Genomic DNA, 23,547 nt, shown 5'->3' with positions numbered 1-23,547 from the left:
TAAGTCCATTGAAAAAAAAAACTTATAGTAAGAATAAGAATAAATTAACAGACAGCGGAAGTGAAAACCAATGTCCAATTTTTTGGACATGTGTCAGTGTCACATCAAACAAAGTAAGATTTGTCGTATATTTCATATATTGAAATAAAATGAATATTATCTTGGATTAATGAGGTCCAATATAATTAGTAGATAATTGAATTTTTTTTACACATATTAACAGGTTTGATTCCTTAATAATGTGTGTGGAGAAAATTTTTTTGAAAAAAATTAAATTGATTTAGATTATTTTTACATTTGGAAGGTTAATTTCATACCTTTTGGGCAGTGAGATTATTTTTCTTTCAAGACAAAAAAAAAAGAATACTATATGGTTGTAATTGAACAAAAAATATAATAAAAGTATGATTTTAAGCGCAAATGCAATTGAATTGTTTGGTTAGTCCAGTGTGAGTTATTTTGTGATCATCATCGTCTATCGTATCCCAACTTTACCCCAGAACCACATACACAAACACCACGCCACTGTTACTTTCTCTTCTCTCCTCCACTCACTTTCACTTCATGGCGACGGTGCTAGCGCCACCGTCCCTCTCCGTGCGCGCTTCCTCTAGCCGCCGGCATAGGAAGAAGCAGCAGCAGAAGCGAGCATGGGGAGACTTCAGCCACTTGGCTCAGGTGGTTCGCAAGGACATGGAATTCCTCAAGAGAGGAATCGATAACGGCGTTGCGTGGGCCAACGAGACCTTCCGCATTCCCGAGGCTGCCAAGAAAATCGACGACGTCGTTTGGCTCCGCAATCTCGAAGACCCTCACTCTCCTCCTCTTCCTTCTCCTTCCTGGCCCCAACCTTGGTATCCAGGTTTCCCTCCCTAATTCCATCTCAATTTCCCGCTTCTCACTTTTCAACTTGCTATATAATTGATGTCTTCAGTGAGAATTCAAATATCGTTAAGTGATAAGTGCTCTAAGATTGTTAAGTTGCAGGACTAAGTGGAGTGGATTTGCTCATGTATGATCTCGAGGCTTTGGAAGCTTATGCTTCTTACTTCTACTATTTGTCTAAGCTTTGGTCCAGGCCGCTCCCTCAAGCTTATGATCCTCAGGAAGTTTCTCAGTATTTCAGTGTTCGGCCCCATGTGGTCACCCTTCGTGTTCTTGAGGTACTTGTTTTGTTTCACTAGTCATTCTGTCAACCACTCTTCCATTTCCCTTCATAAATCATTAGGTTAAGTTGTCAATATTTACTTGAATTCTAATGTGTCAAAATATTTGTTTTATCTAGTTTTCCTGTCAGATTGACTCACTACGGCCTAAGGCTTAGGAAAGATTCTAGGTCCAATTGTCTCATGCAAGCAAAGTTGTTTGTTCCTTTGTTTTCTTAAGACAAAAAACCTTTATAATGACCTTGACAATAGTTGGATATAGTCCATTCTCAAATCTAATTAATGACATTAGAGCTATCCTAGCCTTGATGTTTGGCCACATGGAGCTGTCCAATCCTATAAGTTTCATGGTCCAAATATTTAGTTCTGGGTGTGAAGTTAGTGTGTTAAAATCCGGCACTGGTTGGGTAATGGGTATATGGGCAAAGTAATCCCTTACAATGACTTTGACAATCCTTCTCCTGCGAGCTATCATATGGGGTTAAGTTGGACAGAAGTAGAAAGTACACACACACACAAATCAATTTACATAGATGTGGGTTACATCCGATCTTGCATCATCAATAACTTTATATGAAATGTGATTTTTATTTGATCTATTGTTGAATTATAATTATATATTACTTAAATTATTTGTGTCAAATCTTGTAATAATTGGACAACAATAAAAAGGTAATCAAGCAATTCCTAATTTCATATATTTTAAAAGTATATATTATGTCAATTTTGATGTGCATGAATTAGGTATCAAATAATTTGGGATTAATCTAAAATTTTGCTGATATATACTCCTTGCGTCCCAAAATAAGTGTCGCATTTGAGAAAAAAAATTGTCCCAAAATAAGTGCCATATTTGGCTTTTCAATGTAATATTAATTGCTCTTTTCCACTAATTCCCCTAATATTAATAGTTTAATACTACTCTCTTTCATCTATTTAATGAGGTTAGTTTTGTAAAACTAATATTCTCTTTCATCTATTTATTAGCTTTTCTTGGTCTGTGTAAAACAACCTAGGACGACACTTATTCTGGGACAAAGGGAGTATGATAGAAACTTTTAATTCAATAGTGGGTTTTCTGATATATCCAGTAAAAGATTATTAAATGGTGTAAAGGTTAGTGTAAGTGTTTAACTCACTTTGGTTTAAACTATTTCCTCCTACACATATACACATATTGCAATGGGTCTGAAATTGTTTCAAGATGCATTCTGTTTCTTGAAGTGCATCCTTATTGAGTTATATTTCATTCTGGAAGGTACTTTTCTCCTTTGCCACCGCTATGATCAGTATTCGAACTTCAGGATTTAGGAAGTTTCTACGTCTAATTCCTGAAGAGGATGTGGATGATGCGTCATCTCAGTATAATTTTGGAATGGTGTTAAAGGAAACATTGCTTAATCTTGGCCCTACCTTTATAAAAGGTGCGGATTTGAATCTATTTGAGATCTTAATATGATTGTTAAAATAAATTATTATTCATCATTTAATTATCATGCTTTAGATGACTTTTGTAATTCCTATTGCTTTAAAAAAAATTGTTGGGGCTTTCATTTCTCTCATGCAGTCACAAGATTATCAATATCCTTGTTACATTCATTTGATTGCTGATGCAGTTGGTCAGTCCCTTTCCACAAGGCCAGATATCATTGGTGTTGAGATGTCCAAGGTTAGATTGAAAACTGTCTTTATTGCCATTTATTTACTGTCAAGCATTTCTTTCCCATGATGAATTTGGGAAGATGGGGCAAATTATTGGTTATTGGCAGCAATACCATCTTGTTTTTTATGATAATATGTGGTTCTATAATTTATCAAATTTATTTGTGACCACACTTTGAATATGTAATTTATCAGAAACTCTAATTTGCATAAAAAGGTGTTTTTTTTTTCATTTGCCTTCTATCTCTGTTTGTTTAGATGAAAATTCAGACAAAATATACTGTAACTGTAACTTATAGAATTTCATCTGAACTCTTTGAATAACATTGTGCCTTTCTATCACGATTGTAATGCTACTAACATTTTGAATAATTGGATTGGCAATACATGTATATACATTTCAATTGTGTTCTTCTTGCAGGCATTGTCAGAATTGCATGATCAAATCCCTCCTTTTCCCAGGACTGTTGCTATGAAGATTATGGAGGAAGAATTTGGTTGTCCTCTGGAATCATTCTTTAGTTACATTTCTGAGGAACCTATGGCTGCTGCATCATTTGGTCAGGTACTTTTTTGCTATGACAAGGGAGTGCCATTTATAATTAAATATTATTGCTGAGAGTTGGATGCTTTTATTTGGAACTGTTGATGTGATGATGTATGTGTCTTGCTCATATATGTTTTTGTATTTTCTAGGTTTACTTTGCCCGTACTACTGATGGTAATAATGTTGCTGTTAAAGTTCAGCGTCCTAATTTGCATCATGTGGTGGTGCGGGATATCTACATCCTTCGTCTTGGGGTTCGTGTATTTACCATTAAACTCTAGTAGCATTTTAATTTTTACTTGTATTAATCTACCTTGCATGAAATTCTAAAATGAGTGTTTAAATTATCCATTTCAGTTGGGGCTGCTGCAAAAGATTGCCAAGAGAAAGAGTGACCCTCGCCTGTATGCTGATGAACTAGGGAAAGGTTTTGTTGGTGAATTGGATTACACTTTAGAGGCTGCAAATGCTTCAAAGTTTCTGGTAATAAATAATTGACATATCAATTGGAGCTTTATTATGTTTACACTTTACATATTGATGAATTCTAGAACTGCACAATTTAGAGCTTTGATGAAATCTTTTGTTAGGTTTTAACTTTTAATGTGAAGCTAGCTTGAATTGGTTTCTGACAAAAATCACAAAACAGTGGTAAATGCTTTGCTCTTTGAATTGACATGTTATTGCTAAGTGCAGGAAGTTCACTCTTCCTTTACTTTCATGAATGTGCCAAAAGTATTTCCACATTTAACTCGAAAGAGAGTTCTGACCATGGAGTGGATGGTTGGTGAAAGTCCAACAGATTTGCTCTCTGTGACTGCTGGAAACTCTGTTGGAAATGTCTCTGGATATTCAGAAAGGCAGAAATTAGATGCAAAAAGGCGTCTACTTGATCTGGTATGTAAACAAAAATGCAATTATCAATTTTTTGTCTTCACATTGTGCAGAAATATTGTATATCTTGGATGTTAGATAATGTGCTGAATATTGACTTTTGGTAGAACCCAATTGGACTATTGAAGATAATCGTTATTTTTCTAATAGAATTACAAGAAAGTATGAATTAAATGGAAACTTTTGGCCATCAGATACTGTATAGTTTCAATTACAAAACAAATAAGACTCTGGATTGAGGTGGTGGTAGAATTTCTTCATCAATCCTCCGTTTAGCTTATTTGACCATTATTACTCAACTGAAATTTTCTCATTGATTCTACTAAAAGCTTGCTTTGTTCGATGTCTGAGACTGAGTGTTTCACTATGTTGAAATTGTCACATTCAATTAATTTTTCATTTCTTTTACATATTGATTAACTCAGGTCAGCAAAGGCGTTGAATCAACATTGGTCCAGCTTCTTGAAACAGGCTTATTACATGCTGATCCACATCCTGGTAACTTGCGTTACACTTCCTCAGGACAAATAGGGTATTTCTTTTTCCTTCCCTATCCATTCTGAATAAATTATGATTTCCCTTCATCACAAAAATCTAAGAATTTTTTACTTCTTTGTATGTGTGACAGGTTTCTGGATTTTGGTTTGCTCTGTCAAATGGAAAAAAGGCATCAGTTTGCTATGCTGGCTTCAATAATTCATATAGTAAATGGTGACTGGGCATCCCTTGTCCGTGCTCTGGTTGATATGGATGTTGTGAGGCCAGGGACAAATATCCGACTTGTTACCCTGGTATAGCACATGTATCTCAGGATTTATTAATCTTGCCATTGAATATTTAAACCAAATAAGAACAGCATTCTCATATGCCTGGTTTTTTGCTATTCAGAAACTTATGTTCACACAATGACTTTCTGGATGTATATTAAATTTTCAGGAACTCGAACAAGCCTTGGGAGAAGTAGAATTTAAAGAAGGAATTCCTGATGTGAAGTTTAGCAGGGTGAGAGTCATCTTTAAGAAGAATAGTAATTGAATTTGTGTGTCAGATGACTGTGCAAACCACTGTCTGAGTGTCAAGGAATATGGAAATAATAAGATTCCTAACCAATTTTGGACTAACCTACTAAAATATAATGCATCATCCAGTATCTGAAAAGAAATTTACACTTGTAAAACTAAAATGACTATGAGAAATGTCCAAAGTATGTGCAGTATCAGAAATCAACCACGTATACTTAGTTTTATATATTTACTATTATTTTTGCTTTTTCAAACTTCCTGAGTTACTGAATTTTCAATGAATTTTTCTCAAGGTTCTGGGAAAGATTTGGACTGTAGCACTCAAGCATCATTTCCGCATGCCACCATATTATACACTTGTCTTGCGATCCCTAGCTTCATTGGAAGGTAAACTTTCAATACCACATGTAGATTACTTCTTGGTTGCTCATTTATTGTCATACTAATAAGTTCTGCTCTATTCACTATGTATGCATCAACATGTAGTAATGTGAAATATTTGTATTTGTCTTGAACCAACAATCTCAAAAGCTTAAGTTGTTAGGTGAAGGCACATGAATGTTTATGCTATATTTCTAACACAACCACCCACATAAGAGCCTTTTGGACCTGAAGTTTGGATAATGCACAAGTTCACCTACCTTGTGCTAAAATTCAACTTTTTATTAGAAGGATGGGATCAACAAGGATTGAACTCTAAACCCATTTAGTCAGAGACTTCGATACCATGTCATGAACCAACATTTCCTAAAGTTTAAGTTGTAATGTAAAGACACATGAATAGTTCCATACTAAATTTCTAATCATATTGAATTTATAATATTTTCCTTACATTATCTTTTAACTCATATTTTGCTTTGAAACAATTTCAGGTTTGGCTATAGCTGCCGATACAAATTTCAAGACTTTTGAAGCTGCATATCCTTATGTTGTTCGGAAACTTCTCACAGAGAACTCAGCTGCAACAAGGAATATATTGCATTCGGTATTATAAGACCTTGAACAATGAGTTTTGTGCCAATAGTCTGAATAACTGTAACAATAAACATCTCATCATGTGTTTGTTCTTATTTGCTGATGTTACAGCATAGAGAATATATTCTGAGCACTTTTCTCTGAGAAAAAATCAGAAAAAATTTAATAATATGTTTTTATATATTAATCCTGTTCAAACTTTAGCCACACATGATTTTTTTTAACATGTCTTGTCGAATCAATCATCATAGTTTTGCATATTCATCTATGTGAACTACTAGACATCATCTCATGGTACTAATGGCTGTTATGAATGTGTACTCAATACAGTTTCTTCTTAATATATCTTAGACATTATTCATTTTTTTTCTCTTAACTCTGTTTTCTCCTGTTAAGGTGCTTCTAAACCAAAGGAAGGAGTTCCAGTGGCAAAGACTTTCCCTGTTCTTGAGGGTAGGGGCAACTAGGTATGTCTTAGTGATATGCCAGGGAGTATGCTCTCTGGGAAATAGCTCTGTTTTTTCTAATCTACTATATTTTATATTTTTTTAATGCTTAATTTCTGACATAATATTTATCTTTTTTCTACAATCTATCTACTTTGTATTTTCAGTTTCATCTACAAACTATGTAGTAAACAGCAAGGCCTCTTTGATTGAAAAGATTAAAATGAAAAATGCCAATTGTTATCTAATTCAAATTAAACACACGGCGGTATGCAACTGAAGCTCTTTTGTGTTGCCTCTTCTAAATCTACTCAAGAGTTGGTTATTGCTATTATTGGTTATTTTCCCTCTATGGTAAATATTTTTAACATGAGTTTCTTTTTTGGAATTATCCCAAAATTTGTCCAAGTCTCCTAACCAAATTCTTTGACAGTCCTACACCATCAAAATACAGTGTTCTTAACCCTCTAGGTCCTGTACTGTTGATATTGCTACTCATCTCAAAGGCATCTTCACTAACTTGCAATAATGTTGAACTTCATTCACAAACATATGCAAAGAATCAAATTTTCATTGCACCAAAATACACTAAAATTTTTACAGTACCATTTTTATACATTTGCTATTTTGTCGTGAAAGCTCCCTTTTCTACAAATACTGACCCTCTACAGGTAAATCTGTAATCCTAGTGCCTAATAACTGTCTATTTCACTTTTTTCGTGCACTCAATCTGATCTTCATGCGAGAGACATATATGCCTTAGGCTGGCCTGTTTTAGTTAATCCATTATTACTTAATAAATTGTGATTTTTTTACTGCTTTGGATGTAGTGTCTCATACTTTTGATATGTTGCCAGGAAAGCCTTGCGACTAGTAGCATCAAATAGTGAGACTTCCCTTGATCATTCAACAAATAAGGCCACTGATACAATTGATGTTGCATATTTGGTTTTGAGGCTTTTACCATCCAAAGATGGTGTTGCTATCAGAAGACTTCTCATGACTGCTGTGAGTTCCTATAAGCTGTCTATCTTGCTTCTTTCATGTACTCAAAGATTCTGTCACCATTCCTATCTAATTTGTCTATATTGGTTGTTTGTTATGTTTGAGTGCCCCTCCATACATAGCAATAGATATATGGTTAGTATATTTGCCATATGTGGTTGTAAATGATGAATTGCTGATTACCAAATTCTCTTGTAGGCTGGCTTTGATTTTTTTTTTATTATTATGTGTATCTGGATTAAATTAGTTCCAATTTATTGTGATCGCATTGTACACAGCTTACCAGGTTGCCCGAGCTTCTAGTGGATTCATTGTCAATAACTTTTCATTGTACCACTACCAAATAAAATACTTTACTATGACTATGTTAGTTATACTGAGTCTTGCATTATTAGTTGGAGTGTTTGATTACTGCAGTGTATTATTAGTGGGCAGGGAAAACGGAATATACTTGTGCTTGAAGATTTTCTTTGGTTGGCCAAAATATTTATATAATGTATGAAACTTACTTATCATTGAATGAACAGGATGGAGCTTCATTAATCAAAGCAATGGTCTCGAAGGAGGGAAAGTTTTTCCGCCAACAACTCTGCAAGATCATAGTTGACTTACTGTACCAATGGATGATTAAATTATTTGGACAAGGAATTACAGTTACTCAGTATTCCCGGGTGGTATTGGCTAATGGACCTAGCAACAAAGAATCAGGTCTATCCCCTAGATCATCTTTGCCTACATATGATTACAATTCCATCTTTAGAGACCGGCGACTTCGAGTGATATTCTCTAAGGTTCTAAAGTCTGCAAGTAGGGATAAAATATTGATGCTGCGGTTCTCCTGGGCTTCCCTTCTAATAATTATTACAGCTTCAACTTTGGCTTGCCACCAGCTTGTTGTGTCTCTATCTGAAGCTTACTTGGGCAAAATATTTGATGCTCCCAAGAGATATGCAGTCAGTGTATGAAATTTTCTCAAAACATTCACTTTTCTCAGCAGAAAGAGAGCATTCTTATCCAACGACAATTTTCCAAAAGGAAAAAGAAAAAGAAAGGTTTATTTCTATGGATGACAGAGTGAAAGTTCGTTGTTTACTGCTAACAAAAGCATTTGTGTTTGTAGCTTAAGTTGGGTGTGTTAGATTTGGAGCAAATCTGGTGTCAGGCAGGTGAAATATAGGCATAGGATTGCAACGTGTTTTGGTTACAGTTTATGTATGGGGAAACACTGTACGCGGTACTGATGCTGCTATCAACATCTAAATACCCTACAAGTATGTACAGTGTCATGTAAAGTGTTAAATTTTCTTCAAAGAATAAAAATGTCTTTTGGTTACTAATCTGTAAACTTCTTTGTTCCAGTCCTCAGTACATAGTTACTGTACTGTCACTTGTTAGTTATTTTTTGTTATTTCCATTTGGTTGTTAATCAGTCTCCGGCCGATAATTAAGACACTTATTTTAGTTATCCCTAAGTGAAGAGTTGATGATAGCGCGAGAGGGGAGATACATCGGATGTTTCTACTTGTGCTTATTTAAAGTGTTGTTGTGGATGTTATTTTTAAAAGCTACTGGGAAAATACCTTTTTTTCTCTGGCGAAATGGACAATTGTAGTATTTGGTATCTGTTTAGGTGAGTGTTTACAATTTTAATTTTAATTTTGGATCATATAGACTTTATAAAATTAATTTTGGATAAAAATGAGTTTAAAGTGAGATAATTTATGTTTACTTTTTTATCTCAAATTAAATAAATTTGTCAAAAGATTTAATGTGAAAATTTAAATCTAATGAAAAAGTCATTTTTTTCTTCTCAAATGTCTCGAGTAAATTAAATTAGTTCTAACTTGGAATTACTGAACAATACTATTTTTTACATAAAATTTCATTAGCAATCCTCAAACTCGCATTTAGGGACTACCCTACCCTACTCAAACAAGTAATAAGATTATCAATAGGAATCAAACTTGAGTCAAATATATTCCCATAATTGTCAAATTTTTAGGCACAGGAGACGTACCATAAGAACGACTCAAATAAATGTACGTAAGTTACAGAACATATCACAAGCTCATGTTTCTAAAATACAAAAACACTTGGTGCATGTGGTTCTATTATATAGTATTAGTTGACATTTTACCATTTCATATGTATAGTATAGATATAGATATTTTGACGTGGAACTATAAACGTTTGTTTGATGGCTGCATTGCAGAAGAGTGGCATGAAAGTGAATTGACGTGTTGCGTTGTACTATATATGCTATTGTTTCCACTTCACTATCCAACAAAATTAAAAAGTGACAGTAATTATGATGAGAATTACAATTATTACGTAAAGTAGTATATATATAGTTGATCTCGTCGTCCTCTTGAGATTCGAATCCCGGATCTGGTCTCCATGAGCACGCCACCACTATCTCTCTATCTCTTTCTTTCTTTCTGTGTTTTTGAGAAGATAATAGTAATTGAGAATGTGATGTTTGAATTTCACGAGTGACAGGGTACGAGGTTGTCTGGGTTCACGCGCCACTGCAAGGGTCTCTCCCTCGTCCTCATTTCTCTTCACATTCTCCTTGATAAGGATCATATCACTCCTTCATCTCTTCCCGCCAGCTATCGCAATTTCAACTTTCAACACTCACTTGTAAATTAAAGGATCATAGATATAGATTTGTTATTAGTCTTTCTTGTATTATTTCAAACAAAACTAATAAATTAACATTTGTCCATAAATAAATAAATAAATATTTTCTTACTTGTAAATAAAATATTGTGCTACTATGTCTAAAAACGCACTGCTACTGAGTACAACTTTATTTGACTTGAAACTTGTTTTCCTATTGGTTTTACTCTGCAGGACTATTCCATTTGCCTGGAACCTCATTACAGCTGGTTATGTTGAACAATCTGTCCATGGGGTATTTATGTATGTATGTATGCACTTTCTCTTCCATCAAATTATGTGTTTCTCTTGCCTTAGCCAAAACTTCACAATTAACATTCACTTTTATTGGTAGTGGTCAGCACAATTGGTCTTCTCTTCATTGGGAAGCTGCTTGAGCCAGTATGGGGTCCCAGGGAATTTCTAAAGTTCATCTTTCTAGTTAACTTTCTTACTTCTCTCTGCATTTTCATCACTTTCATTGCTTTCTACTACATTACAAGGCAGGAGAGTTACCTGTGAGTATTTAAAATCTATTATCATCTGACATGATGTTTTCTGTCGGTTGTTCATGTTCTTGTCTATTTTTCTCTCTTTTTATTAGATTTCCCTTTTTCACATTATTCTTCTATCAGGAGATGAATGGATGCCCATTTTAAGCTTGATTACTTATGTCTCTTTTTTTAGGGCCTACAGGTCATGGACTTACCTCATATTCTATGCTATCTGTTCAATCATATTGGACATTATGTGTGCCATTTGCTTTTTGATCCAATTCTTCTGATATTTATACTCTTGCTTTGCTCTTCTAGTTATATGCCACTCTCTGGATTTCATGGAGTTATATTTTGGCTTCTTGGTTGGCATCAAGCAAATTATTCCAGATCAAGAGCTTCCTTTCCTCAAGATAAAAGTGAAGGTTTGATATTCTACCCTTGTTCCGTAACTTTTAATTCATTACTTTTCAGTGACAATGGGTTTATGGTGATCCTCTTAATATGGCACACTTCCATTTCTGTTCAGTGGTTACCATCTATCGCTTTATTGTGTTCTATTGCTACGAGCTTCTGGACACTAGAGGCAACATCATATAGCTTCTTGATTTGCCTTAGATACTGGCAGAGGAAACCCGAAACAAAACATAAGGGTGACCCAAGTGAGGATTTTGCATTCTCTACTTTTTTTCCCAGAGTTTTTAAGGCAAGATATGGTTTTAGTTTGCCTGTAATATATTATGATGAATTACAAGGCTCTGGTAATCTTTTTAAACAACTTTTATTTTTTTTTATTTTTTTTGCTACCTTGTAGACCGGTTATAGACCCTATTGCATCAATATTTCATCGAATGCTCTTTGGAAGAGATGCTTCTGATGATGCTCAAGGCTACACTCTAAGAGGTGAACCTTTGCCAGGTTCTGACCCCATTGAGGCATCTAGGAGAAGGTAATTTCACATTACTGTGTTTTAGTTTTATCTCACCTTGTTGTATATATTAGAAATTGTTACATTGAAGCAATTCATAACGAAACAATTGTATAAATAATAATAGACAATAAAAGTCGTAGGTCTGGAACTACTTTTATGTTTGTGTGTGTGTGGTAAATGATTCAGCTAAAAGGAGAAAAATTATTAGCAAATCTTATGATTTTTTGCTTTGTTTTCTTCTTTAATTTTGGGTTTTATTTCATAAACACTAATAGCAATAACCACTGTCCTAGCATTGTTGAAACAATTACATTGCTTAATAAACAACTCACTATTGTAATTGCTTCTTTCTTGCAGAGAAATAGGTGCTCGAGCACTGGAAAAGAGGTTGGCTATTGCACGAAGTGCGGAGGAGTTGCAAACAGATGCTACAGAAAATGTTTAAATTCCTTAGCTTTTGTAAATTCAGATAATATGAAACAGTAATGAGTTACATTTTCACAAGCGGTACAGTAATGAGAGAAAAAAAAATTATTTGTCTTTAAGGAAAATGTTAATATGATAAATGATGTGATGAAAAAGAAAGAGAAATATAAGAAAATGAGGTGAAAAAAAGATTGAAAATATCAAACAAACATGATAGTAGTAGCTTAATCCCTCAATGCAAAATGGGGGCAATTCACATGATAGTAAAAGAATTGTCCATGTTATACTGAGAATTTCCTTAATTTTTCATGCACACAATTCTAAATATATCTTGTCAATGCGACGACATCTTGGATTACTGAGAACCATGAGATGAAAGATGAAGAAATGCATAGTGAGAAAATGTTATAGGAAAAATAAATTGGATTTAAACAAAACAATAACCGAAAGAAGGTCATTACCGAACTTCTTTAGTTGAATACCAAGAATATATCATAGATGAACAACAGAAGCAATTAACGTTGAAAGCTATAAGCAAATAAAAAAGTGGGCCTGATTTAGAACTCAATATTACACCAAATACAAAATGTGAAACGGCATCCTTCAACTAAAACACCCTAAGATACATGATTCTACAGAAATACCTTAATCGATAACCAGCACACACTAATGCATAGAATAAAAGTGGTCATAAAACCGTCTTTAATATTAAAAATGCAACAAACAAAATGCAACGACGACATTAGCCAAGTACAAACACAGTTATAGCTAGACAGTAGATAAAGCCTATGGTATTGTTTCTCTCAAACATATACCATATTTACTTTTCAAGCTTAACAGTCTTAAACCTCAGACGTTTCTTCCGACGAACATGATAGTAGTAACTTTATCCCCCTCAATGCAAAATGGGCCAATTCACTTGAGGAAGTAATTTTAAGTGATTATTCTAAATATCACGTATGTCAATTTCTTACCAAGAAACAAAATGATAATTATAAACTTAACATTCATCTCATAATTAAATTATTTATGAATGAATTTTGAGGCACTAAGAAATTAGGATGACCGTGTAGTAAAGAATCCAAGCATCAGCTTCAAAGTGACAGATATTACGTAACATGAATATACAGTTGTAAGCATCGTGCATCCGAAGCAAAAAATATCACAAAGATGTCATTGCGTCATTTGGCTATTTTGCAATGAAAACTTTTACTACTATACAGAAAGTAATTAAAAGACTTTTAAGAGGACTTAGAACTCTCGTAGTTTCAGGTTACAATATCAAAGCAAGGAAAAAAAAAAGGACATTTATAAGGTGCAGACTTTTTCTTCAGGCAAACGTTTACAACTATGACGTGGAAACTAATTGATCTCGCTTTGGAATTTTATCAATCAGCTTTCAAGAGCTTCTCGAGCAAAATACTGTTTGTGAACCATTCTCCTGTAATCTGCATGACATTTTCCATGCATAGACCCAATTAAAATAATATGCAATTCAACAAAAATCTACATTGCTCTACACTACAAGAGCACTATACATATTGAATAAGGATTAAGACAAATACAAGAAACCTCTAGGAATATGGTAATTGAAGTGGAGATCAAATGAAAAAACTTAGGTGCGACACTAATAAATAGTAGCCAGTATAAATCATCATTATAAGTTTATAACAGAAATCAATGTTGGCAGTTTAAAAAAATTGTTTTTCCACACCTTCCTTGTCATTCCAAAGTGCTGCAGCATAGCTGTTTAGAGGACTCTCCAGGTTAGGCTCTGTTATTAGAAAGTAAATTGCTCAGACAAGCACTGAAAGGTGAATGCAAAACTCAAAAGATATCGAGAACAGACCTTCCAGTAAACTTTGAATAGACAGAAGAATAGTTCTGCAATCATAAGCTGAAGACCACTTGTCCTGTAGAAACATACAAGTAGGACAGTTATTAGCTCCAAGAGAATGTAGTTCATGGAACACAAAGTGCAGATGGATGCAATAAAAATTGAAATTTCATCTACATATACTTAAGCATCCATAGTAAAACTAAATGGTAGAGATCCAAAGCCACCAAAACACAGATCATTGAAAATTTGGCTCTAATTCATAAGTTCATGAATACCTGAAGGATGTCCAGACAAATGTTGCCAAACTGGTCAATATTTGGATGAAAGCACATTGTCTCAAACTTCACTTGGGGGGCCTTAAAAGGATAGTCTAGGGGAAAACGTAAGGAGAGCTTATAAGATAAACCCTCATACAGAGTCCCTTTTCCACCTTCAATTGTGCCAATCCATGTAAAAATACTCTCCCCATCAGGAAAAGCCGATACCCCAAGATCTCCTCCACTCATCTGCAGGAAAAGTTATTATCAGCATTTAGAGTGTTAGTGACTGTGAGAACAAGATAACAAATTATAATATGACTAAAGGGAAAGCATTTGTAACACCTTAGTTTCTTAAAAATCAGCCGATATCCCAACAGAATAAATTACACAAGTTACCACCCTCATATAGATGCTGATTTAAAATAAGAGTACATGAATAAATCAAACATGCTTCATAAAATAAAATTGTTCGATCCAGGATGTTCACAAACAAACCAATTTTTTGACAATAATCATATAACACATTTTACTCAACAGTGCAGAATACTTGAGTTAGACCTGAAAATACCAATGCATTTGACAACCTAAAAACTATAATTATCGGACCTAAATATTTTTATATCTTAGAGAGGGTGTTATCCTTAAAGGCATAAAGTTTAGCATTCAAATAAAAATAATTTACCAATACAACACGAGTTTACATAGAGAAGTAGAGAACCAATGCAATTTGCATAAGTAGTTCTATAAAAAAATAAAAAGAAGAAGAAGAAAATACCAACCCCTACCCTGGACCAAAATAAAATTGAAAAGATCGTGATTTTCTAGATGTTCCTAAAGAATTCAACTTTCTAAATCAGAATCAGAATTGATTCTACAAAAAGCGTAAAGAGATGCAGGGAATTCAAGAAAAAAGGTCCATAAAAATAATAACAACAATCATAATTTAAGTAAAAAAGAGATATACCATGAGAGTCATTAATTCCTTTTGGAGTCTGCAATTACATGAAAACAAAACCATCAAGAACAATTCCAACGAAAAACCCAATATCGAAAATGCAAATTCAACAATATCAGAAGTTAAAGAGAAAAAAGTTTTAAAAAAATGAATAATCGGCCATCATCAAATTGGCTTGCCACGAAGAAACCGAACCTGATCACGCAAAAAAGAATTGAAAACCGAAAACACAAAATCTTTTTTTCTTTTTATTTCTACATGGATAAGAAAAGGTTCAAATTTTTAAAAGATTTCGTTTGACGAATCAAGCAGAGAAGAAGGAAGATTCCAAATTTTCATTCACCTCTGAGAAACAGCGGAGGTGTCGACGGGGTTAGGAGAAGGCAGCGGCTGCATGGACGAAACGGCGGGCGGTCGACGGTGGTCGGAGGAATTGTCTGCGGCGGGGTTGGAACGGACCTCCATGAGCGGCGATCAAGATCAACACGGAGGCCTAATCTGATCAGCGGCTGAGATTTTAGAATGAACGGTGAAGGAGAAGCCACAACACAGAGAAAGAAAAATATTTTGCGGGAAAATGATTAACGATGGAAGTGTGGAAAAAGAATGATGGGACTTCTCAGTTTGCAGATTCCGGTGTTAGCCACTGCTCGTTGCTTCTAACTCTTTCATTATCACAATTATTTATCACTTTAATTTTTACACCAATCAAAATCTTAAATGTGATAATTATTATAAAACTAACAAATCTAATAGAACATGAATAAACACAAAATACATAGAGAAAAATATTATTCAGCCTGCTAATGTAAGAAACTAAAAAAAATATTTATCATCTAAATTATAGAAAAATATTAAAAAAAATATACGCAACACAATTTTTTGTCTTTTTGGATGCGCGTGGTTCTAAGTTAATGTTACGTAAAAAAAATATTTTGATTATAAATTTTCTTTTAATGACCGGGATGAGGGTTACTTGCTATATTTCGACATAGAACACATTTTATTTGATAATTTTCTGAATTTTAAATAACATTGGGGGTTATTGACATTGGAAACACATTACACCAAGGCAGAATAACGTTTCACAGTTTAATGAATCTCTTTTGTGTATACTTACACAACATAAACAAGTTTTGCTTACATTTGCAAGATGAAAAAAAAAATACAACTCACCTCATGTGTCTGTCTCTGGCGAAATGCACGTCTCATTCGAGGGAGAGGTGAGAAGGAACAGAAGGTGAGGGGGTCGAAGAAAGGGGCAAGAAAGTTTAAAAGGAGTTTAGGGTTAAGGAGTACAAAAAGGTAAATTCATAATTTAATAAAGAAAAGTAGGGAGTGAAATTAGAAAAATGGGGCTGAGTAACAATCTCCAACAAGCAAGTTTTCCTTTCCAAAGTTTTTGGGCCAAAAGCCCATAGAAAACTCTTAATGCCTAGGCTTTTACATTTTGTGTTTTAAAAAAATAAAACACTACCATGCTTTTTTTTATAAAAGAAAAAAAAAAATATCTTCAATATAGATAAGATATGTATGAACATGATGTAACATCATTAATAATTCATGCATTAATCAGGAAAAGGCAAATAGTGACTTCCTAATGCATTGGCTAATTTTTCTAATCGATCACCTCAAACAATTCTTTGAATTTGATCAACCATGTTAGCCATTTTACTCATGAAATGTTGGCATACTTTTTATACTAACAATGTGAAAGTGAAACTTCATCCTCAAATCATACCAGAGATGTAACAAATCATGTCTCAACAAAATTACTTCACTTTTATATTTAAATCTTCAAAAGCACTTCTTTTCTTTTACTTACAACATAGATGTGTTCGATATGTATTGAAGCTAAAAACAAAAAACAAGGAAATGTTTCTAATACTAATGTAGTTATTAGTTATTACTACCAGTGTGGTGTCCCCTCCCAAATGAAAATTCAGATAAAGCAATGTTGATTTCATGTTGAGTTCGAATAGGATTTAGTCCACTAGGAGGCAAATCTGCTGTTGGAGCTGTAGGCTGCTGCATCTGCATGGTCTCTCCATGATCATGATCATGATCTCTTGCATGGTGGTTTGGGGAATGTATCCCTTCAACACCCCATTGTTCATTTTCGTAATTGTATGCCATTGGAGAAACTATTGGACTGTCACTGTGTCTAGGGTGCTTGTGAAGCAAGTGAACTGGAGACATGCCATGTGTTGGGGTTCCTGGCCTGCTTGAGAATGGTGTGTTAGAAGTAGAACCCTTGTTGTGTTTGATGTGATTTCTAGCAGAGTGATGCCAGTTCATTAGTGCTGTTGCCACATTTTCATTGAAAATGGTAGGTTTCATGGTTGAACCCATCTATATAATGCCAGAAAATACAAAATGAAAATCAGTGCTAAGATATAATATATATTGGTAAAAGAAAGGGTCAAGTGAATATAATGTTCCAGTATCTGACCTGTGTGACTAGAGCATAAAGAGGCAAAGTCACATAACTGCATAGAACTTGTGTGAGAACCCTGCAAAATTTGGTATGCAAAAGTCACATATGCTAATGATTGTTCCATAAGTTGGTATGTCACATGCAGTTTGGCAAATGAAGTGAACTTACCCCATTGTAAGTCTAATGACAATATCGGCAGTAGTTCTGTGAAAACAAGAGTTTATTTTGAATCCATTGTCAAACTGTAACCAAAAAATAACAATGCTGAGTTAGAATTAGCTTATTTTAAGGTTATTGAACTTGCTTTATATATCAATCAAAGCTATTCTTGAGTCTTCTCCCAACAATTTAAGGTTCGGGAAAGTTTGTTCTTGATTCCTAGTTCCTTTAATGGTAGATTTTCATCCTACTTATTGCATGGTCTAAGCACTGCTGCTACATTCTTCAATATTGTATTGCTAAACAACATGTTCAATTTAGGAAAATTGATCAGGATGGGATACTTACTGTGCTCCAAGCAAAAAACGCTAGTTGAAATGCATTCTGCAGCACAGAACCAAGCATAATTAATTTCATAACACAGGAGTTGGAATGCTTCAATTTGACAGTAGGTTGAATCATAGGAAAATAAATCATAAAATTTACTTGAAAGAGAACAAGATGAATCAAAAAGAGGATGAAGCGAGGTCGATTGAACCAGAACAATCCATCTCCTGGCTCAACCACAGGTGCACCCTTGACGACTTCCCCCCTATCTTGAATCCTTAGTGCCATCTCAGTTATGATCATTTGTAGCTTTGTTCCCACCAACAAGATTATCTGTAAATTTCACATTAAACTTTATGATCAGTTCAATAGAAAAAAAAAAAGTAGACCAACAACAAAAGCAGAATGAGTGGTTTGTGCTTACAATTACTGGGATAAATGGAATCCAAAGATAAGAATGCCACCCTGCCCATATAGAATAAAAATTATCATTAATGAAATAAACTAGAATATAAGAGCATAGTATAATGTTTCTAGTCTAAGGGCATTCTAGTTTTAATAAGAAAAGATGAAGTAGTATAATGAAAGTCATACTATGCGGAAAAAAATACTCTCTGCTAAGAAAATCCTGTATCAATTGAATTCTACAAACATTGTGCATGAAAATGGTTGAAATGATTCACGATCAAACCCATATTGATTTTTTATCTTGCTATAGTCAGATGTAATTCATTTTTAGCCATAGCAACACCAATTATGCATGACTTCTTATGTCATTCAAATAGGTTTTGAAATTTGAACAGGGCTTACCATGAGTATTTGTGAGCAGAATAAGCACTGCAAAGAACCATATGGTTGGACTGCAAGAACCAAAATGCATGGTTAAGCTTAGATTGGTAAGATGGTAACTAAGTGACAGAAAGAAGAGCAAAGCAGTATATGGTATTCTTACGTTATGCCCACCACAACTGCAAAATCCTCATCAAGTGTTCTCTTGATATAGTTCTGGAAATCAAATTTTGCCTCACTTGCTGGAGTCAAATGTGCCTAAAATTACATAGCTTAGTTTAATTATGATATCCTTTTGAGCAAAAATATCGAACTATAGAACAGATTACTTTAGTGAATAGAAACTTACCACGATGAATCCATGTCGCAATGCCATGTAGTCAACTTTATTAAGTGACCTATAGAATTGTCTGAAGAAGCTAACCTGATTGGAGCAAAATACAAAGGCCTCATAAAATTAGTGTCACAAATAACAGATCAAGTGCTTGAAATTCAGAAAGTAGCTTATGACCTAGTTTCATTCTCTTGGAACACTGTTACAATATAATAAATTTATCATTCTATTCATGCATGTGTATATGAATATGATATTAATTAATGTGTACTCACTATCCATAAGGAAATTGGTGATCGACTCCATGAGCTCAAGTGCCTTCGTCCAAACGTTGTATCCCTAGCAAACCTGAACCTCTCAGGATCTGCAATGCATATTTGCAAAAGCCACTATCAGATATATATTCAGATGTGCCCATATAAATGGCCAAAGATAAAAGGGGCTTGTTCCATGTATTACTAATACATCCAAGACGCATGACACAAAAATGTTACTATTTTATGCTAACAAGTAGCAACAAGAATTTTCTCATAGAAATGAATATGTTGAAGAGAGTGTTAATTATATACATTTTTATTGGTGAACAGGTGTTAATTATATACATGAAACATAGTAATAAATTCTTTCATTTTGTACATTTTAGACAAATTTTAGGAAATGGGTTAACGAAACAAAGGTAAAAAATATTTATATTGAAATGAAAAATAATTTATTAGAGATACTTTTAAGTAATTAAGAACATTTAATTAAGGTATATTAAATATTTTTTCTTTTTTTAACAGATATTAAACATTTCTTAATTAGTATATTTAAAGGTTTTCGTTAATAGGACATTAAATTTCAACATAAATTAATTAACAAGACTATGATTAAATTTTATATTTGCATAATTATAAATTCTTCTACAAATACGTTTTATTAATCCTCTAAATAAGGAAAGTATTTATGTTTTTATGTTTCCAAAATATTAATTATATTTTTTTAATATTTAAAAAAAATATTAAGAATATTTATAGATAAATTTATAGGAAAATATAACATGCTTTTTTTTTATACTTATCTATATATCCCTTTAGACATTATATAAACATCACCTAATTAATGTCAATGAAGAGAGATAAGAACCAAATTTGAATATGATCATGTGATTTAGACAAGAGAACTTATATTCTCACAAAAGATATAGTAACACCTTATTAATTTGATTTACAATAGTAGTCCATTTTCATATTGGGACATATTTTAATACAAATTTTTATTTATAAAAAATAAATCAAGTTTAACAGTTGAAAAAACATAATTAAATTAATTAATCTACCAGAATTTAAAACAATAGAGCAGTTATGGTTGATAGATCATAATCTTTTGTCGGTATAACACCAAAAGATCAATGTTATCCAATAGGTACAGTAGTCAACCTCGACGCCATTAAGATTTAGACAATATTTTATTTATGGCGTGACGTTTGTTGTTGAGTAGGTTTCGCACTAAATGCCATAGATTAGATATTTTGAGATGTATGTTACTTGCAGATTTTAACTAAACGTGGAGTCTTACCATGGTAGAACTGATGTTCAACACTCTTTGTTTCGTCTTCCCACTTCCTCCATTTAGACATCTGCATATGACAAAAATAAAATAACTGTGACAGAGACAAAAATGAATTGGTTTTGACTTTTGATCATTGAAACTCCTCCATTATATTGTTGTTTAGTCAATCATTGGAGTTTTGTTTCAGTAAAATAAAATTTATAAGTTTTGTTCATATTAGTACTTTTTATTCATTTTTTTTCTTTTTGCTATACTTCATATCATGAATTATATTTACACTTTCTCTCTGAAGGCTCTTCTTTCTCTAGGCCTTAAATAGGATATAAGATACGGACGGATCATAATTCTTGTGAGATTACAAACGTGGGAGTGAATTAAAGTGAGTACCTTAGTTCTACCCAAAGTCAGTGTCATGATGCACTGTAGGATGTGAAAAATAGCAAGCACAAAGACGAATATATGGAGCTGGTGAATACTATATTCAGACATAAAAGCAACTAGGTCTTTACCCTGCAAAAAAAAAAATTAAAGTCAATTAATAAAGTACTAAAACATATAGTTAAATTAAAAGGAATATATATATATATATATATATATATATATATATATATATTGTGCTTAATTACCTTTTCTGCGCATTTATCATAATATCCTTCTGGCTTTTTACTCTTATAATCGGGATCACAAGGATGCCAAGTGGATGCAATGCTTTTTGGGATGCATATAGTAGAAATGCGATCTTGAAACACCACTAGGAGCAACGATATGAATCCCAGCAGCATAAGCTCTAAACACAAACCATTTTCAATTAATTAGACTCACCAAGAGTAGTATCTCAAAAATATAAAAAGTGTGAATTAATAATTAAGTACCTCCTTTAACCTTTTCCAGCGCTTCATGAAGAGCCTTTTGGTGTTTCTTTTTTAACCACTGGTAATTACAATCACACAGCAAGACATCGATCAGGAATAATATTATATATATAGTAATTGCAACATATATATTGTACGTACCTTTCCAAGTTCTTCAAGAATATGTTCAATGAGGATTGAAATAGCAAGCATGACAAAGCACACAACTGCAACAGCCCATGTTGAAGTTGCCTCCAACTTCGCCTGAAGATTCGCTTCTTTATCGCTCATTTTTTAATTAACCTCCACACTGATATATATATTCTTGTGTGTTGAAGAAAGAAGATTATGTAGCTAGAGACGTATATAAAGAACCAATTTTTTTGGAGACTCTTGCTAGCTGATGATAGTTAGTGTTGTGGAATTGCTTGTGCTAGAGGTTTATATACAGAAGAATTAAGCTTATGCAAGAGAGAGAGCGTGTTGAAGCATCATTTTCAAAGAAACGAGGACTTTGACTTGTCCAAAACAATAATCGGTCAGAAAAATATAACAAGAAGGAAGGAGTCTTAATTAAACTGTTTGTTTATTCAAAAAGAAAAAAACGAAAAGTTCTGATGATAGTAGTGACTTCACTAACTGCAACGGTAACGGAACGAGGAAACTAAATAAAATAAACGAATAAAATCATGTCACAGAATCACAGCAAGTTATATATTACTAATAATTATGCAAGAAAAGAAAAGTGTATTTTGATTTGCATATAGCAGTAGCGCGCTTCTTTTATAAGAAAAAAATAATCGGGGGATGTATGTCGTGCGAATTTTCATGTAATAATTTTAAGTTAGAAAGGATTTTATTTTTTTTATTTATCACTCGAGATTAAGGCTACGACGACGATATGTAAGACCAAGAGCATGCATTGAATTTGATTTCAAAATTAATTAAGGCATATCCTAAGCAATTTAGAGCATCTTTAAGTGGGGTTTTAAGTCATTTTTTGTGTTTTTCATAATATTTTTGTTTTCCTACGTGTCATGTCATGATAAAAAATTTATACATAATTTTGCTCTAATGATAAAAAACTCATATTTTTTTATTTTTTTATTTTCACTTAATTATGGTATTACTATGTGTCAAATAAATATTATTTTTATTACTAAAAAATAATTTCTTGAAAAAATTATAAATCTTATTTTTAAGAAATTCTTCTTGCAATATAGATTTGTTCTAATGAAAAAGAAACGATAAGAAACAATTTCTTCACTTAAGAAACCTTTCAAAAAACTTTTATGAAAGATTATGTTTATTAATCAATATTATGTTTGTTATTATGTTTGTTTTAACTTATGTTTGTTTTTCTATTTTTTTAAGTATTTATTGTAATATTATGTTTGCAATGATTAAAAAGAGGAAAGACGGAAATTAAATTATATTTTTGATAAATAGTCATTTTCATCCCAAAACATGTAAAACGCTGATAAAATCGTTCTTGCATATGTCATGTAAGTTATTTCATTAATGGTAACGAACGAAAGTTAACATATGAATAAATTTGTCATACTTTTTTTTTTACTTTCAGATACCAAAATTTGAATTTTCATCTTTAAGCGACAAATTTATCAACACTCTACACATTACAAAAATAACAATTTATCCTTATATATAAGTAGGTAACTCATTAAATTTCTTTCTCACTTATTAGCATAAATACTTTTGAACAACCAAACTAAATCTTCATTATTCTAAAACTTCTATATGTATTATTATTATTATATTATTAATATTTATTATTATTATTATTATTATTATTAT

The 23,547-nt window shown here is 32.9% G+C and overlaps 3 protein-coding genes and 1 pseudogene across 4 annotated transcripts; 2 read left to right on the top strand and 2 right to left on the bottom strand.

Moving 5' to 3' along the window:
* The first annotated feature begins 431 nt into the window (after nucleotides 1–431).
* Nucleotides 432–9,050, top strand: LOC100813986 (uncharacterized protein slr1919). The gene is made up of 16 exons (XM_003556181.4): nucleotides 432–862; nucleotides 988–1,163; nucleotides 2,425–2,590; nucleotides 2,783–2,835; nucleotides 3,250–3,393; nucleotides 3,525–3,629; nucleotides 3,733–3,858; nucleotides 4,072–4,272; nucleotides 4,695–4,801; nucleotides 4,898–5,060; nucleotides 5,206–5,271; nucleotides 5,585–5,678; nucleotides 6,164–6,276; nucleotides 6,663–6,733; nucleotides 7,570–7,720; nucleotides 8,245–9,050. The coding sequence occupies exons 1-16, from the start codon at nucleotides 565–567 to the stop codon at nucleotides 8,680–8,682; spliced, it is 2,472 nt and encodes an 823-aa protein (XP_003556229.1). The 5' UTR covers nucleotides 432–564; the 3' UTR covers nucleotides 8,683–9,050.
* A 599-nt stretch (nucleotides 9,051–9,649) lies between these two features.
* Nucleotides 9,650–13,555, top strand: LOC100816636 (rhomboid-like protein 19; annotated as a pseudogene). The gene is made up of 7 exons (XR_005890308.1): nucleotides 9,650–10,360; nucleotides 10,574–10,642; nucleotides 10,734–10,896; nucleotides 11,191–11,297; nucleotides 11,402–11,574; nucleotides 11,684–11,821; nucleotides 12,161–13,555. The product of XR_005890308.1 is annotated as a rhomboid-like protein 19 (transcript).
* LOC100813446 (probable ubiquitin-conjugating enzyme E2 C) lies at nucleotides 13,457–16,081 on the bottom strand. Its single transcript, XM_006606174.4, has 6 exons — nucleotides 15,628–16,081; nucleotides 15,294–15,321; nucleotides 14,345–14,575; nucleotides 14,079–14,142; nucleotides 13,944–14,003; nucleotides 13,457–13,677 (listed from the first exon to the last, which is right to left on the bottom strand). The coding sequence occupies exons 1-6, from the start codon at nucleotides 15,747–15,749 to the stop codon at nucleotides 13,622–13,624; spliced, it is 561 nt and encodes a 186-aa protein (XP_006606237.1). The 5' UTR covers nucleotides 15,750–16,081; the 3' UTR covers nucleotides 13,457–13,621.
* Nucleotides 16,082–17,045: 964 nt separating this feature from the next.
* Nucleotides 17,046–22,210, bottom strand: LOC100816112 (MLO-like protein 6). The gene is made up of 15 exons (XM_003555385.5): nucleotides 21,895–22,210; nucleotides 21,754–21,811; nucleotides 21,508–21,668; nucleotides 21,269–21,391; nucleotides 20,888–20,948; nucleotides 19,606–19,694; nucleotides 19,346–19,420; nucleotides 19,160–19,254; nucleotides 19,018–19,067; nucleotides 18,632–18,672; nucleotides 18,367–18,540; nucleotides 18,229–18,264; nucleotides 17,890–17,963; nucleotides 17,737–17,797; nucleotides 17,046–17,636 (listed from the first exon to the last, which is right to left on the bottom strand). The coding sequence occupies exons 1-15, from the start codon at nucleotides 22,021–22,023 to the stop codon at nucleotides 17,184–17,186; spliced, it is 1,680 nt and encodes a 559-aa protein (XP_003555433.1). The 5' UTR covers nucleotides 22,024–22,210; the 3' UTR covers nucleotides 17,046–17,183.
* Nucleotides 22,211–23,547: the final 1,337 nt, after the last annotated feature.

Source organism: Glycine max, chromosome 20, assembly GCF_000004515.6.
Source record: "Glycine max cultivar Williams 82 chromosome 20, Glycine_max_v4.0, whole genome shotgun sequence".
In the NCBI taxonomy this organism is placed as follows: domain Eukaryota; kingdom Viridiplantae; phylum Streptophyta; class Magnoliopsida; order Fabales; family Fabaceae; genus Glycine; species Glycine max.
This window is presented reverse-complemented; position numbering and strand designations above follow the sequence as displayed.

Bases quoted from the DNA above. Each gene is read 5' to 3' on its own strand.
- LOC100813446 (XM_006606174.4), bottom strand. From the start codon at position 15,749: ATGGAGGTCCGTTCCAACCCCGCCGCAGACAATTCCTCCGACCACCGT. The intron at 14,004-14,078 runs GTCTGTTCTCGA...TTCTAATAACAG, and splicing joins TATTCAAAGTTTACTGGAAG to AGCCTAACCTGGAGAGTCCT. The intron at 13,678-13,943 runs GTGTGGAAAAAC...AATGTCATGCAG, and splicing joins ACTTTGGAATGACAAGGAAG to ATTACAGGAGAATGGTTCAC.
- LOC100813986 (XM_003556181.4), top strand. From the start codon at position 565: ATGGCGACGGTGCTAGCGCCACCGTCCCTCTCCGTGCGCGCTTCCTCT. The intron at 2,591-2,782 runs GTGCGGATTTGA...TTGCTGATGCAG, and splicing joins TGGCCCTACCTTTATAAAAG to TTGGTCAGTCCCTTTCCACA. The intron at 7,721-8,244 runs GTGAGTTCCTAT...TTGAATGAACAG, and splicing joins GAAGACTTCTCATGACTGCT to GATGGAGCTTCATTAATCAA.
- LOC100816112 (XM_003555385.5), bottom strand. From the start codon at position 22,023: ATGAGCGATAAAGAAGCGAATCTTCAGGCGAAGTTGGAGGCAACTTCA. The intron at 21,812-21,894 runs GTACGTACAATA...TGTAATTACCAG, and splicing joins TTCTTGAAGAACTTGGAAAG to TGGTTAAAAAAGAAACACCA. The intron at 18,541-18,631 runs GTAAGCACAAAC...TGAAATTTACAG, and splicing joins TTCCATTTATCCCAGTAATT to ATAATCTTGTTGGTGGGAAC.